Source organism: Anas platyrhynchos, chromosome 15 (genome assembly GCF_047663525.1).
Source record: "Anas platyrhynchos isolate ZD024472 breed Pekin duck chromosome 15, IASCAAS_PekinDuck_T2T, whole genome shotgun sequence".
Classification (NCBI taxonomy): domain Eukaryota; kingdom Metazoa; phylum Chordata; class Aves; order Anseriformes; family Anatidae; genus Anas; species Anas platyrhynchos.
This window is the reverse complement of record NC_092601.1, coordinates 5456312-5471493: the sequence shown is the minus strand read 5'-3', so window position 1 is coordinate 5471493 and position 15182 is coordinate 5456312. Positions and strand designations below refer to the sequence as shown.

The window sequence follows — 15182 nt, the reverse complement described above, 5'->3', positions numbered from 1 at the left end:
TCATTTTCAACTTTAAGTGTTTTGAGTAAGTGAATGTGTATGCACAAACTGTTCTTAAAAAAAAAATTCCAGTTCCTCATGTGGCTCTTAAAACATCTTACATGTGTAATCTGGGAGATATCTGAACAAATACTTAGTTTCTAATACTGGACAAAGTAATAGAACACTTCAGAAAATAATTTCATTCATACTGATCAAACTGACTAAGTGATGTTAGTTTAGCAAAAACAATTGCCAGTTTTAAAAAACTACCCTATGCAAACTTTTTTTTCCCCCTCCCAAATGATTAATACTACTCCCCAGAAAACAACCATCCTCATGGCTACATATTTATTGACAAGACTGGTATGCCCATCTTGAGAGGAATGTAACACCTCTTAGAGTCTTCCATGGAAGACATATCCAATTACAAAAACTTATATGTACCAAAATACTAGCTTATTTTGCAGATACACATGAAAATTAAGAAGACTTTTTCCGTAGATGCTAAACAAACCATAAGTGTTAACAACAAAGAGCTCCGTTAAAATAAAGATGTCTGAATTCACTTTAACTGAGGTGCAAGTATCTGAAGTGAATATTTTTTCACTAAAAATCACTACTGATTAGCTTCACATAATGTCTATATACTGTTGGTGATAGGGTCTACAGGCTGAGGGGAATCACTGATTATGAAGTTGCCAAAAAAAGCTTTTAGGTTCCCAGCAGTTAAGATCAATAGACAACTTCATAGCAGCGAGAAAGACCCTTTACTGAAATAGTTATGTTAGCATGGAGGTACATTTGCTAGAAATGGTCAGATATGGAAAAAGAATATTAAAAATTAAAAAGTAGACCATCATGGTAAAAGTTTATATAAAAAACAAACAAACAAAAAAAACGAACACTTTTTATCCTTTCCTATTTAAAACCAGAACTGGTTAGATTTAGATCAAGTAACAGCTTCTGAGGAAATACTTTACCAAATACATAAAATAACATAACATAATTGATCATCTCTGAATTAAGATGATAATTATCTGACTCTCTAGGAATCCAGAATAAGTAAATGCCAATCACAGACCAAAAGATGCAACAAGCACAGAATTTTGAACCTACCACAATTATCATCAGGAATTCAGACGAGTTTTAAACATATATAATTGTGATTAGTACAGCCTGAATGTTTCAAAACTGACAATAGGATTAACCAGATAAGAAAGCTAACACTAAATATATATATATATATACACACACACACACACTTTCAGTGTAGCAGTTAATCCACTTAAAGAGTTAAAAATTATCCTGTAGATATAGCACTTTGTAAAGTGCATTAGCAATCACTTCTCATCTTTCTCTCAAATTCAATAGATGGAATTGAATTCACTGTTTTAAAGTAATCATTACGGTTGCACAGTTTCTTAAACCTTAAAGCAGTGCCATACTATAGATGTTTGCATAATAATACTGCAATAGCTCACCCAGGAAGATTATTACAGCACCTAACCTCATCTTTATATTATCTTTTATCGGCTCGTTTTGTGGCCACATTGACCTCTCTCACCTTGGTTCACATTTTCCCTTTCAAAAGCTGGATCTACAGCGTTCAAATTGTTGTTTGGCAAACTCAGAGGAACAATTCCACCAAAATACAGGAGTACATTTTGTATACAACCAGTGAGCATACAAGTCACACTGGATCATTAAAGTTAATCTACAAATGTCATTTTGAAAATGTACCCAGAATGCAGAACTACTAAGAACAGATATTTCAATTATGGCATACACTTTATTCAAATATTAAATACATACTTAACTGCTGTAAATTTTAATTGCAGACATATCCCGCCTGCATACATGTATAATCTAGGGCTTATACAAGAATCTTTCATTATACACTCCATGCTCCAAATCAGAAATGGTTTATACTACACTACTGAAGAAAAAGCTACAGAAAGGTTTATATCCTCCAAATACTTGAGTTCTGTTCTTTCATCAGTAACACAAAGCAAATTTTGTGGGAAAAAAAAAAAAAAAAAGCTTTAAATCTATTTAATTTTTATGAACAAGATATAGCAAAGAAATGCTGTAAAAAATCTTTCAGGCATTTTTAAATACAGAAATAAAGTTAGAGACTGTTTCATGGAAGTCAATATGCATTTAAACTATTGCAATGGAAGTTGGATGAACTAACAGGCAAATGTTCCTATTTGTTATAATGAGCAAAAGAATTTCTTTTCCCGAAGTTCCACCAGAAAGTAACAGAATAAACAAGATTAATCATTGTTGCTTGAGAACATATTTCCATCTTGACTATGCACACCTACTAGATGACTGTAACAGAGGCTCCATTAAAAACAGAGAACTAACATACAATGATGATTTTAAATAATAACATTATTATAACATTAAATAAGTGGGTAAGAGAGTTATTACTAACTGGTAAGTAATTTGGGGAGGGGTGGTGGTAGAAATACTTCAAAAATAGAAGCAAATTTATATATAAATGAATGCTCTAAAATGGGATTTAATCTTTTATAAAATGGTATCGTTTTGCTTATTTCAAAACATTTTTAAACCCATTCCAATATACTTCAGTGACAGAAGTATTTTAATTCTGCACAGATATAGCTTTATAATTTTTTAATGACTAAAATCAGCTTGATTTTAATCAGCAGCATGTTTCAACACAGACTTAAAATTTCTGGCTTCAAAGAAGGCTTAAACAAAATTGCCATTGGGCACATTTACATTAGAAGTATAATTTATGCTTGCAAGTGAAAAAAGAGCAGTCCTTTATGGCTGAAACTCTGCTACTGTATCCATGAGAAATGCAGTTAAAGTACTCTGTCAAATATCTATAAACAGCATCAATAAAGACATTGCAAAAAGAAAAGGGAAAAAAAAAAAAAGACATGCAAAGCTTGAATCTCTATTAAAACATATTTTCTGCTCACTCTCACTATTCCTAGGTGCAAGCACAACATTCACTCCACACAGTGGGAGACATTTACACAGTCAATTCACACACAAAAATATCCTCACAATTACAAATCCCCCAAATGATGCTGATAAAGCAGGCACTACAGGAAAAGCAAAGTTGAGCAAACTTACCTGCTGTAAGTACATAAAAGTCAAGGCACAGGAGAGCTGGGGACACATGCCCACATTCGGTAGTGCCACGCAGGTTGCACCCGTAAGGGGATGCTGCATGGTGTTGCTCTGAAGTCTACGTAGAACAAGTGAGGGGGCTTGCATGCAAGCACGTTTGCCCTATCTTGTCACTACAGTTTTTTCCGTCTGATTATTTAAGAAACGGTATTTCTTCAATGCCTTTCCCCCCCCCCCCCCCCCCCAGCGCTAGATCCTTACATTCATTTGTCAGCTAAGGCAACTTGGTAGATCTAAACTCTGAATTTTTAAGAGAGAGGAAAAAAAAAAGACACAGCCTGCAGCCTATTGATGAGCAAATGGAACTTCCTCAATGACAGAGAGCTGAAGCTTGTCTCACAACAGTAGCTGCTGACTAGTAGAGAGAGAGATTGACTCAGTGAGGCTCAGTCGGCTGGTGCTGATGCTGCACAGCTTCTCATTTGTCAAATGGGTCCTAGGGCAGGGTCTTTACCACTCACCAAAATTCAAATACTGCATTTTAAAAATCCCTGGAGAGGATCAGGAAGGAGAGAAAGTGAGCTCGCTGCATCACAGGCATCCATGAGATCTGGGCAATTAATGTCATTGCCCAGCTGGGACCGAATGCCTGTTATGATTCTACACACACACATACACACACTTTTTTTCCTCCTAGGACCCACACCTGACATAAAAGGGGCTTTCCCCTTCCAAGAAGGGAAGTATGAAGCACAGAACGGGAAAGGGGAAGAATCTTGGCTAGTCAAGAGGATTCCAGTAAATATACAGCACAATCACTAGATGAGCTTATTTTTAAATACAAATTAATTTTATAGCCATATGTCCTTTACCATCTACTTTCCCAGAGAAACACATAAAAGCATTACAGAGACGCTGAACTATCAGTACAACCACTGCAGCAGAAACACTGGGAATGAAACAAAATGCTGTGGCACGCTGTCTTTTACTGAGGGGGAGGGGAGGGCAGCAGGCGTGGATAAAGACTGTATCTTAAATTGGACTAAAACCCATCTCATCTAAAATTACAAATTTATTTGACAGCCAGTCAATCTATTATAAAGGACTGCCCGATCGGGTTACATAGGAAAATTACATTTGTAACTTTCAGCATTTAATGTTTACTTTTTAATTTGAGAGTGATACCTCAAATTAGTATTCTACTCTTGCAGGATTTTCCCTCCCCCCCCCTTTTATTTTATGGAGTAATAATTATTCATTAGTAGATCTAGTTAGTCTTTATGTAATAAAGTAGGATGTGACCTGCAAATCAAATAATTTATATTACAACTTGTCCTTGAAGTCCATATTACAAGTCTTTTTTTTCCCCTCCTGGATACAATTCAAGTATAGCAGAAAATACTACTATTTTTAATTAGAATTTAACAAATGAATGAAGTATTATTTCTTTGGGAAAGATGGTCAATCCTCAAAGTAACACCTAAGGTTTTAAAGGGGTTTGTTTAAAAAAAACACATGCAGAAGATTTTAAAACTACCTATGTTATAGAATATCTAACTCCCACAAAGCACATTTTATACTAAGAGTTAACATTAACAACAATAAATAACCCACATAAAATAGAAACCTTTTTCAGAAACAGTAACTGGTTGAATTTTGATAACTACCCTTAGAAATAAAGAAAAACTCCCGCTTAACTGGAAACAGATACAAAATATGTCACTGTAACTCAGGCGCTGTATTAAAAAAATACTTTTTCATTTTACATGTGCGCACACATACCTGCACCCACACAAGCTTCAGAGACTGATTTAGATCCACTAAGTCCTCTTCATGCAAAATCAAAAAATTTCCAGTAGAATTATTTTCTTTTTCTTTCTCAAAAGCAGTCAGTGCAACAAAAATAAGGTGTTCAAAACACTTAGCAATCACTACCAAAACAAGAAATGCACAAACTTAGAATACAGGGTTTGCTTTTGGCTTAGGAAACATCCATGCTTTTGCAGTTTATCATGAACTGATCTACTAGAACAGCCCAGATATAGAACAGCACAAATTACTTTATCACCAAAAAAAAAAAAAAAAGCACACCACAGAGCAAGACAAAGCAAGAAGGAGAAATGAACTCTCTCTATGCCCTTTCTCCTTTTTTCATTCTTACTCTCTGCCTTAAGCAGTCTCCTGTTCTGACAGGAGTATGTCATGCTTTTCTTCATTTTTTTTTTTTTCCTCCTAGCACAGAAAGCCTGTTATTCTGCAAATGCCCTAAACTGATAGAGTTTTCCCTTCAGCTCATTTTCATATGAAACACCATAAATAATACATGGTAATTTAATAATACCTTATCAGAATGTTTAATGAAAAACAAATATGTTATGTAAGGAGGCAGATAACCAACTCATTCTACATTATGTCAAAATCAAAAGCAACATGCTTCTCAGCCAAATGGTTTGGAACTGTATAAGCTGATCCAATTTCCCAAAGTGAAGTTCTGGAACATGGTGATGGGTCAAGCAGTTTCTTCTATTGCACTGCTTCACAGATAAGAGGACATCCATAAACAAGATTAAACTCTTAAAAGCACCACATTGAACAATTCTTTCAAGGCAATTTAGTACTGTGAATGTAGCTAATATTAATTTTAAGATTAAATTACTCATTGGACTTTTATTCTTAATTTTCATGTTTGAAAACAAGAAAAATATGAGCCACAAGTATTATGAATAGTTTGTATTTCTCTATTCATATTAGTCAATGTTTTAACTATAAAGTATCCAAATTGCCTATACACACGCATTTACATAGAGAACTGCTAAACATAGGTACTGTAAGAAATCTAAAAGAGATAATTCTTTAGCTTGATATGATGTCCTACTGTAGTGGATACAGTGGATCCTTAACAACTTTTACCCCTTCAAGGATAACTTTCCATTTTGTCTAAGAGGATAAAAGTTTAAAAAGTGCCTCATTTAAAAAAAAAAAAAAAATATATATATATATATATAAATAAAGCATATATCACTTCTTTAAAGCCATTTCTTTTACTTTACACACTCCTCCACCAAACCCAATATAAATACATATGAAGTTATGACTGTATATATACACAGTAAGTACCACCACAAATTTGCCATAGGTACACGAATGACTGTACACAATCTGACCCTTTGGCATTATGCACGGTGCAGATACCACTACCACTGCTACATAATTTTACAGAATAGCATATGTCCCATCAGTATCTCATTAGAAAATTATTCATACTTCATTTTTACCTTATCCTACAAAAAAGCCATGCATGCAATTGCAAGAACTTCCCTACACCATGACATCTTCCATTTGCCTCAATGGCTCTCTGTTTGGATCACACTTGATTCAGTACCTGAACAATATTTTGTCCCTCACGCAGTAACTGATCAATTACCTACCAATTAACAATCACAATTTCCCCCTTCACCCCTCCCCCCCCCCCAAAAAAAAAAAAAAAAAAAGAAAGAGGCTACCAATCTACAATATCCAGATCAGCTTTTGTGGAAGTTCAATTAGAAAAGTAGAGATTAAAAGTTCTTCTGCAGTGGTTACACTACACCACTGCAAGATGCAACACTTTTCCAACCTGTCTGGATTGTCAGCGTCATAGCATATGGCAGAGCAGAGCTCAGTTAGGTACCCTCTCACCCTCTCCCTACACTCAATGAGACTGCCATTTAAAAAAATAATGACAAAGTGCTGATCGATCTTAAATGCAAATAAAAACAGGATATCAGAGAACTTCTGAAACAAAGCACTAAGGACCAACAGTATTTCTAACATGCCTGCAGTACAAATAAAAGCCATTCTTTTGTTTACAGTGCATTTGTAAATAGTGCATTCCATTTAAAATCACTCAATTTGCTGTGATCTGGTAGCCAACTTCTGCTTCCCAAAAATTCCCAGATTTCACATTTACAAAATTTAAACCTCAAATTTATCTATTAGAGTTTTCACAGCAGACTGCCTAGTCTGCTAGACCTTCACTATCAAGTAAAGAGATCTGAAGGAGATCACCTGCAAGACCACACACTGTTCACATTTCAGTCTCATCTCAGGAATATTAACTAGTTTACACATACTGAATGTATATAGTATTATGAGATTGAACGTCTCCAGGCTTCAAGCACTTAAAACAATTTGAACCGCATATTGCATTATCCATGCAACGCATCTTTTTCCACTTTATAAAACGGTTGATGTGGTATAGAAGTAATCCAGGCAAGTGGTATAGAAGCTAAGAATAGTGCAGTGCTTCCTCTAAATGCTGCTTTCCTAGCATCACATGAAAAATAGCCCCCAGGACTTGACAGCAGGAAGGGAAGCATATTATGAACTTAAAAATAAAATGCTTCATTAGTATATTTTGACAAATTATTAACAATCATTAATAGACTTGTCTTCCTTATCCACACAATACACTCCTTCCTTATATATGTTATGATTATTTTTATAAACTAGGGAAATGTTGATTATTTTTTTTCCATCTACTCTTTTCAATTAATGGGTGATTCTATTATACTTCCATCGATATTATCTTGTAATCAAAATCCCTACTTCTATTTTAAGTTTTTCCTTATGATTTCTCTTCTTTACTGAGTCTTTGCATAAAGATCAAGATTTTACAGAGGCTCACACTTACCTCAGGCAAATAAGAATCACTAATTTTGTTTCACTTAAGCACTATGCTATGCCCGCTGACTTCTCCAGTGTTTCATACCCAATGTCTACAAAGACACTGTAGCATGCTTAACCTTTTCAGCACCACTTAGTATGCATTTATTTAGCATTCAGCATTATCTGCACACATTTTTCACAACTTTAAAAAAGCCCAAGAGCCTTTAGTCATGCTAGAGTGTTCACATATGAAAGGAAAAAAAAAAAATGAAGTTACTAAATATAAAATAATCATGTTCAGCCCTTAAAGAGTTGGAGACCCTTCCAAACAGAAGATGTATGTTCCTTGACATCTCTTATTTTTCTAGCTGACAGTACTTAGCTATTCCCTACAGTAAGGGGGAAAGAGGTGGGCAGGAGAAAGGATGAAAAGGAGACAGGCCTAAAAACATGATCCTGATTTAATTTTGTGCAAGTTTATGTCAGCGTAACTCCTCTGAATTGCGTGGATTGACACAGGACACACTTCCGTGCTGAAGCCGGGTCAGTGTTCAAGCCGGAGCCCTCTTTCTGACACCCCGGGTGCTGTCCCCCCCCCGCAGGGTTTTCTCTGCCGGCGATCCCCGCACAGCTATACCAGCAACTCCATCTAGTGGGGACGCAGGTTATACCAGCCTCCGCTTAAACCCGTTCCTCAAACGAAAAGGAGCTGTACTCTGCTATGCAATTTGCATTGTAAATAATTTATTTTTTTCCTACCTTTTATGTTATCAGGAGATTTGTGTCTCAAAAACATATGCCTGTGCCAAGCCACAATTGGGCTTGGAAGACACAGGATGAAGCTCCAAGGCATCTTAAATTACTTTGGGATCACCATCGCCCTGCTTCTCTTCCCACTGCGTGTTCCCAAGCACTTTTTATGCTACCATTGGACAAATGACTCAGTTGACAGACAAATGGAAAGACATTATGGCTGATAGCTGAAGTAGCAAAAGCTTTCAGAAAGCACTCATCACCTAATGGCACAAGCATCAGGGCTGGAACAGAGAGACTGCATGATGCAGAGCAGAAAGCAAGGAGTCAGCCATCCTGATATAGGAAAACTTATGGTGATATTCAATTACATTTTGGGATGGGAAAAAAAGAGCTGTATCTAAGCTTGTCTTGGTGATACACACTTAAAAACAGGGAAAGAAACAGACATAACCAATAGAAATCAGGTCAGCAAATTATTTTCACAATCCAATTTCTACTTCACCTAGCATACAGCTACTACGAACACATACCTGTTTCATTTTCAGAATCATGGGCTGCCCTCACTCCCCACACATTACTGTCACAACATGAAATAAACTCTTTCACACAGAAATATATAGAGGCTCTTTAAAAGATAGTGATTCAAGCCTGATTCACAACAGAACAAATTTGATGAACATGTCCAGCTATAATTACCATTTTTATTATTCTTAATATCTGAATGCTAGCAAGGAGACATCAGTGACATGTGTAGTACTGCCATATAATATTCTTTTCAAAGTTCCAGAAGAAAATACATAACAAGATGTCCCTTAGAAAATTAACTGCTTTATTAAATTCAGATTTTTTTTTTTATAGTAATATGTGAAAAGGTATTAATCATAGAAACTTAAGCTTACATCTCAAGTATGTAGGAGGGGAAGTTTACAAACCACTTATAGAAAATAAGAAGTCTACAGTTTTATCTAAAGTTTGATAAAACTTTAGACACAGCCTACCTGTGCCTGCTGTCACTGTAGACCTAGTTAAAGATCAGGCAGGAGAACGGGAGAAAATAAGAAGTACAGACATAAGATATTTCACCCAAATTTGTTTCTCTACAAAATTCTGTTTCCTTCTTTTAAATGGACACATCACTGGCAGAACTATGATTTATATTTTCTCTACATTATTTCAAATAAACTTAAAACTTCATACAAATTCATTAATCAAAAAACAATATTGCCCTGATTTTTCCCTCTTCATTTGCACAATCACATCTCGCACTCTGATGCTGTTATGGGATCAGAAGAAAAAAAAAAAAAGTGAGAAGCAGCAAGAACAAGTGAATTTAGAGCTTGTTTTCATGATGTAGTAATGAAAGAGGGAAAAAACACCATATGTGATTATAAGTATAGCAAGAGGTATAAGTATAGTAAGCAAGATGGGTTTACACTGCCTTAAGTTATTTTTTTTTCCATGAGATTAATAACATTAAAAATAAATAAATAAAAGAATGTCAAATCTCAGAAAGAATAAATGACAGATTAATTATGCTATTATGCAAAGGTTGTATCTTTTTTTTGTAGGAATTAAAATAACTGGACATCAGTGCAGTTTCCTTCTACAATGAAATCACTTTTTTAATTAGTCTGTCTATGGCTAGGTTTTTCCTCATATATTCTACCTGAATCTAAATCCACCAGACTTAGTCCACAATGCAGGAACTCATTTTAATGCATAACAACTAAATATTAACATGCTTGTGTATCATACCAACAAATCCTCCATTAACTGCAGCTGAGTCTCTAAGTCTTCATTTCTCATGACCTTTACTTACAGTCTACAGCCTACCCAACTCTCACAGGTATGTTCTCTCTCCAACACAATGTTCAATACCTCCACAGCTTTCCAGGGGAGTCTATATATCCTCATATCTACCAACAAACCTCAGAACACTCCTCAGCATTTTGACACTACCCCATAAGATGAACTAAGTCAGTTTCAACTGACTCTCTAACTCTTCAAAATCTAGACCTTCACCTCTAATTTCTTCTTGTGGTTTTACAATTTCACTTTCAACAAAACATCTTAAAATCCTTATAGTCAAGACTGAACAAGCTAGTTAAATACTCATCTCCATCTAAAGGGAGATGGATTCAGTTCAGGATAACTAAAAGTTTCTTGAAGCTTTGAGCTTTAGTTGATACAGAAGCACTTTCAAGGCTTCCCAAAAGAGCCAGCTATACACTCTCCAAAACACAATTCTAGCAGAAAGATGTTAGATGCTACAACCTAACCTCACTGCAATGCCAGAAGAGCAGGGATTTGTTGGAGCTTAAGAGTTTGAGTTCTATAGCATCTTTGCAGAACTACATGTTTTGGCATTCAGGCAGCTTTGCATATGAAACTGATACAAAGCTGTCTCTGTGAGCCTTCTTGTGTCCCTGCTTCAGGCCTTCACAAGTACTATGTGAGAAAGTCAAATATTATACACAGAGTCAATGTGTTTCATGTCTTTTTATCCAGTTTATTCTACCTGCTGGTTTTGAAATGAGCAATCACTTCTTTTCTAACAGTTCTTTCCCTGGACCCGTCTGGGATCCTGTCCTCCCCAAAACACCTTTCCAATTGCTTCATTAGTGTAACCTCTATCTGGACAAGTTCACAAGTACAGAATCAGTTCCCTCCTCTTCCTGCTCTTTAATTGGTACTTTTTTTTTTTAATCTTTCTTGACCTCAGTTGATACATTCAACACCTGACTCATCCTTTTCCTCAGCTAATAACTAGAGTCTACAAGTTCTTCTACAATATTTGCTATAAGTTGTTTTCATCAAAACTAATCAACTCTCTCTCATTGTGGTGGCCATCATTCACCTCTTCTACTTGTAATTCCTTCCTCTCTTCCTTTATTCATTGAAATCCATGCTGATATTATTGAATTAATTCTTCTTTTTCCCTCTGGTGCTTTGCAATACTTTGCTTCCTTCCTGCATAAAGTTCAAGATCCTTGTGGGTCCCTTCCAACTCGGGATATTCTATGATTCTATAACAAACAAAAAGGAGCTCTTTTATGTTGTCCAACCTCCCTCTAACTCCAAAGAACCTTTTAGACATGACAGACATACCCTTAAAAAGAAAAAACATACATGAAACTTGTTCGTTCTCATGATGTTTGAGAATTTTAAAAAGTCAAGTTGTCAAGGAACAAAACCTCAGAAATAGACTTTCATTTTTCTTTTTCACTTGATATTCACAAATATTCCCCCATCCTATTATCTCCTTCACATTCAAGCACTTTGAAGAAAGTATCGTTTTAGCAAAATGCTCTGTGGAATTTTTTGCACACAAACCATCTTTACTCGTTCTTTTTCTTGAATTATATTAGTCCTGTTGAAAATTGTACCATTAAGACACTGATGGTGTTGTCATACCTTGAAGTTTCGTAATTTAGGCATGAACTACAGAATTTCAAATTTAAACCTAGCAACATAGAATTTTTATGACTAAAATAAATATATGTATATTAAAAACATTTGAATCACAAAAACTGTCACAAAAAAATGAAAGAAAAAATCTAGTTTTAACTTGTTTTAACTAAGTCTGAAGTGGTTTTGCTGTTTCTATCATTTTTAAGTAGTGCCACAAGAAACTCTCAGATTAAACATAAATCAGAAATACACTAGGCAAAGAGGTGTCATGTTTTGATTAATACCATATAGAAACTTAAGAACATATTCTCTCATAGCCTTTGACTTTTGCCAACTAAGTATACAACGCTTTGTGTTCTCACTACATTATCAAAAACATATGATCTAAATTCAAACTTTTTTTTGTTAAAACCACATGACATAAAACCATGAACCAAAAGCCACAGGAAAGAACTAAAATGCAGTTAAGGACAACTGTTTTTTACTTGAATATACTTTTTTTGTAAACCTGAACGATACATAAAACTTAGCTACTCAAGAGCTCTAGGAGTCAGAAAAATTATCAATGAGGTCAAGTAAGACATATTTACAAAGAGGGTTGACATATGGTGCTAAACACATTCTCAGAAACAATATGAAAGCATACAAAGCACTACCTGATGCCTTGCAGTGCTTCCCAGTACAGTATCCAACCACTCATGTACATGGAGAAGGCATTAAACATTTTTGTCCATATTTAAACCTCCAAGCTAGCATTTTCTAGCTTCAGCCACAAAACCAAACTTTTACACTATGAAAAGCCTCTATTTCTACATCCCAAGAGCTGAAGAGGAGTAGAAATGTTACTATTATACTATTACTATATTACTATTAGGCCAGATAGCTAAGCTAAAGCTCACATAGGCAACCTTGTTCCTTCCTCTCAATAGTGCTGACTGAGCACACGTTTCCATAAATATTTGGAAGACAAAAGTGATCTTCTCCAAAACACATTCTACTACAGGGTAACAAAGCAGAACATCAAACATACATCAAACATAATTTGTTAGTTAGCAAAAACTATGAAGGAATGTGACTGACAGCATAACTGCTGACATTTGTTTGAAGTGGTCATTCAAAGCAATGCAAAGCCAAGAGTTTACCAGTAACGGCTTCTACTTTCTCTAAGTTACATCAGTATACCCACCAATTGCATAAATCAAACAAAAAGCATCATCCTGTGTATGTCTTGTAATTTATTACAGAGGTAATGGTAATTAAAAGATAACTACATGAGAAGTAGTCATATTATTAACACCAGATTCTAACATGTTTTTCCTTATAACTAAGCACAACATAGTAAACATTTTCTAATGCCACCTTTTATTTGCATTGGTTGTGACCTGCAGGGAGTGGCTCTCAAAATGCCCCCCTTAGATGAATGCAAACCTTTGCCCTCCCTGCAGAGTTTGCTCTCATGGGCACCTCCTGTGATGAGGATACCTCTGCTGCAGGAAACGAGCCAAGACCTGCTGCGAATTTCTTCCAGTCATCAAGTGCTAGTGTCAGGACTTGGTCAGCGGAAACCAGGCGGCCCACACACAAAAGGTTTTTCAACTGATTACAGATGGTTAGTGCCACCCACACCACATTTCACTTTGCACCCAATAACCTTCCTGAGACAATTTCAACCCATATTAAGACACTGTACTGTATCAGCTGCATTATGTTTGTAATAGATACAATTTAAATATTTGACCTTTCATTTTTACTAGAAAGCAATATTATTGGTACCAAAGTTGCATTCCTTAGTTCTGATAAGAAACACTGCTGAGGTATAAAAATCTTATGTGTCAATAAAAAGATAAAAATCTTAAATACTTGAATCATCTCAACTGGAATACAGAACAGTGAAGAACAAGACCGGATGCAACTACACACTAGTCAACTACCATTTCTCACAAATGAAACACAAAAGCAAAAACACAAAAGACAGACAAATCAGCAGCTAGACTACAAACAAGAGCAAGTTAAGAATCAGTAGTGTTGTTCCACTTTCCATTTGTCATGAACCAAACACACTACTACTAGTAGAAGTCTGAACACTAAGTGAATACAGTTTTGGCTCTCTCAACCCAAAACATCTGCAATATCCGAGATTAAGATATCAGTAACATTTTTCTCAAAAACATCCCCCCCCCTTTTTAAACTGTTCTTATCTCAACTCACAAGTTCTTGCACTTTTCTTTCCGATTTTCTCCCCCATGCCACTGTGGGAAAATCAACCAGCAGCTGTGTGGTATTCAGCTGCCTGTTGAGTTCACCTGCAACACGTTCTTAGCTAAACCTCTAAAATTTTAAATGTTAATAGTTTTACCACCACAATATGTTCAAGAAAAAAAAAAAAAAAAAAAAAAAGTGCTACTTATGGTATGTTACTACTGCTGCTTCTAGACAGTAATCCTTAATGGACATAGCCACCAATATTTTCTTTAAAAAAAAAAAAAAAAAGGTAAAGAGGTAGCTGTTCTGAAGCAAAATGCAAAACATTCTAGTGAAAGTAAAACCAAAACAGAGGAATAAAGTGTTAAGCTAAGAGTAAAACAAACAACTATTACAGAATCACAGAATCACACAGAATTTCTAGGTTGGAAGAGACCTCAAGATCATCGAGTCCAACCTCTGACCTAACACTAACAGTCTCCACTAAACCATATCCCTAAGCTCTACATCTAAACGTCTTTTGAAGACTTCCAGGGATGGTGACTCCACCACCTCCCTGGGCAGCCCGTTCCAATGCCTCACAACCCTTTCAGTAAAGAAGTTCTTCCTAACATCCAACCTAAAACTCCCCTGGCGTAACTTTAGCCCATTCCCCCTCGTCCTGTCACCAGGCACATGGGAGAACAGGCCAACCCCCGCCTCGCTACAGCCTCCTTTAATGTACTTATACAGAGCAATAAGGTCACCCCTGAGCCTCCTCTTCTCTAGGCTGAACAAGCCCAGCTCCTTCAGCCGCTCCTCATAGGACTTGCTCTCCAGGCCCCTCACCAGCTTCGTCGCCCTTCTTTGGACCCGCTCAAGCACCTCGATGTCCTTCTTGTAGCGAGGGGCCCAAAACTGAACACAGTACTCGAGGTGCGGACTCACCAGAGCCCAGTACAGGGGGACGATCACCTCCCTAGCCCTGCTGGTCACAGTGTTTCTGATACAAGCCAGGATGCCGTTGGCCTTCTTGGCCACCTGAGCACACTGCTGGCTCATATTCAGCCGACTGTCCACCATCACTCCCAGGT

The 15182-nt window shown here is 36.2% G+C and overlaps 1 protein-coding gene across 32 annotated transcripts in view; it reads right to left on the bottom strand.

The window, feature by feature from the left end:
• The window catches only part of RBFOX1 (RNA binding fox-1 homolog 1), an 895957-nt gene that overhangs the window by 306096 nt on the left and 574679 nt on the right, over positions 1 to 15182 (bottom strand). For 3 of the 32 annotated variants that reach the window (XM_038186806.2, XM_072023687.1, XM_072023683.1), the window contains exon 1: positions 3097 to 3330. The exons of 25 other annotated variants lie outside the window; for them this stretch is intronic. Coding sequence is in view for 5 of the 7 variants with exons in the window: in XM_072023683.1 (XP_071879784.1) it covers positions 3097 to 3240 (144 nt within the window). In the remaining 2 variants the exon portion in view is untranslated. Of the gene's footprint in view, positions 1 to 3096; positions 3334 to 15182 lie in introns of those variants that run through there. 4 more of the 32 variants (XM_038186800.2, XM_072023696.1, XM_072023697.1 and 1 more) reach the window with 3 other exon arrangements.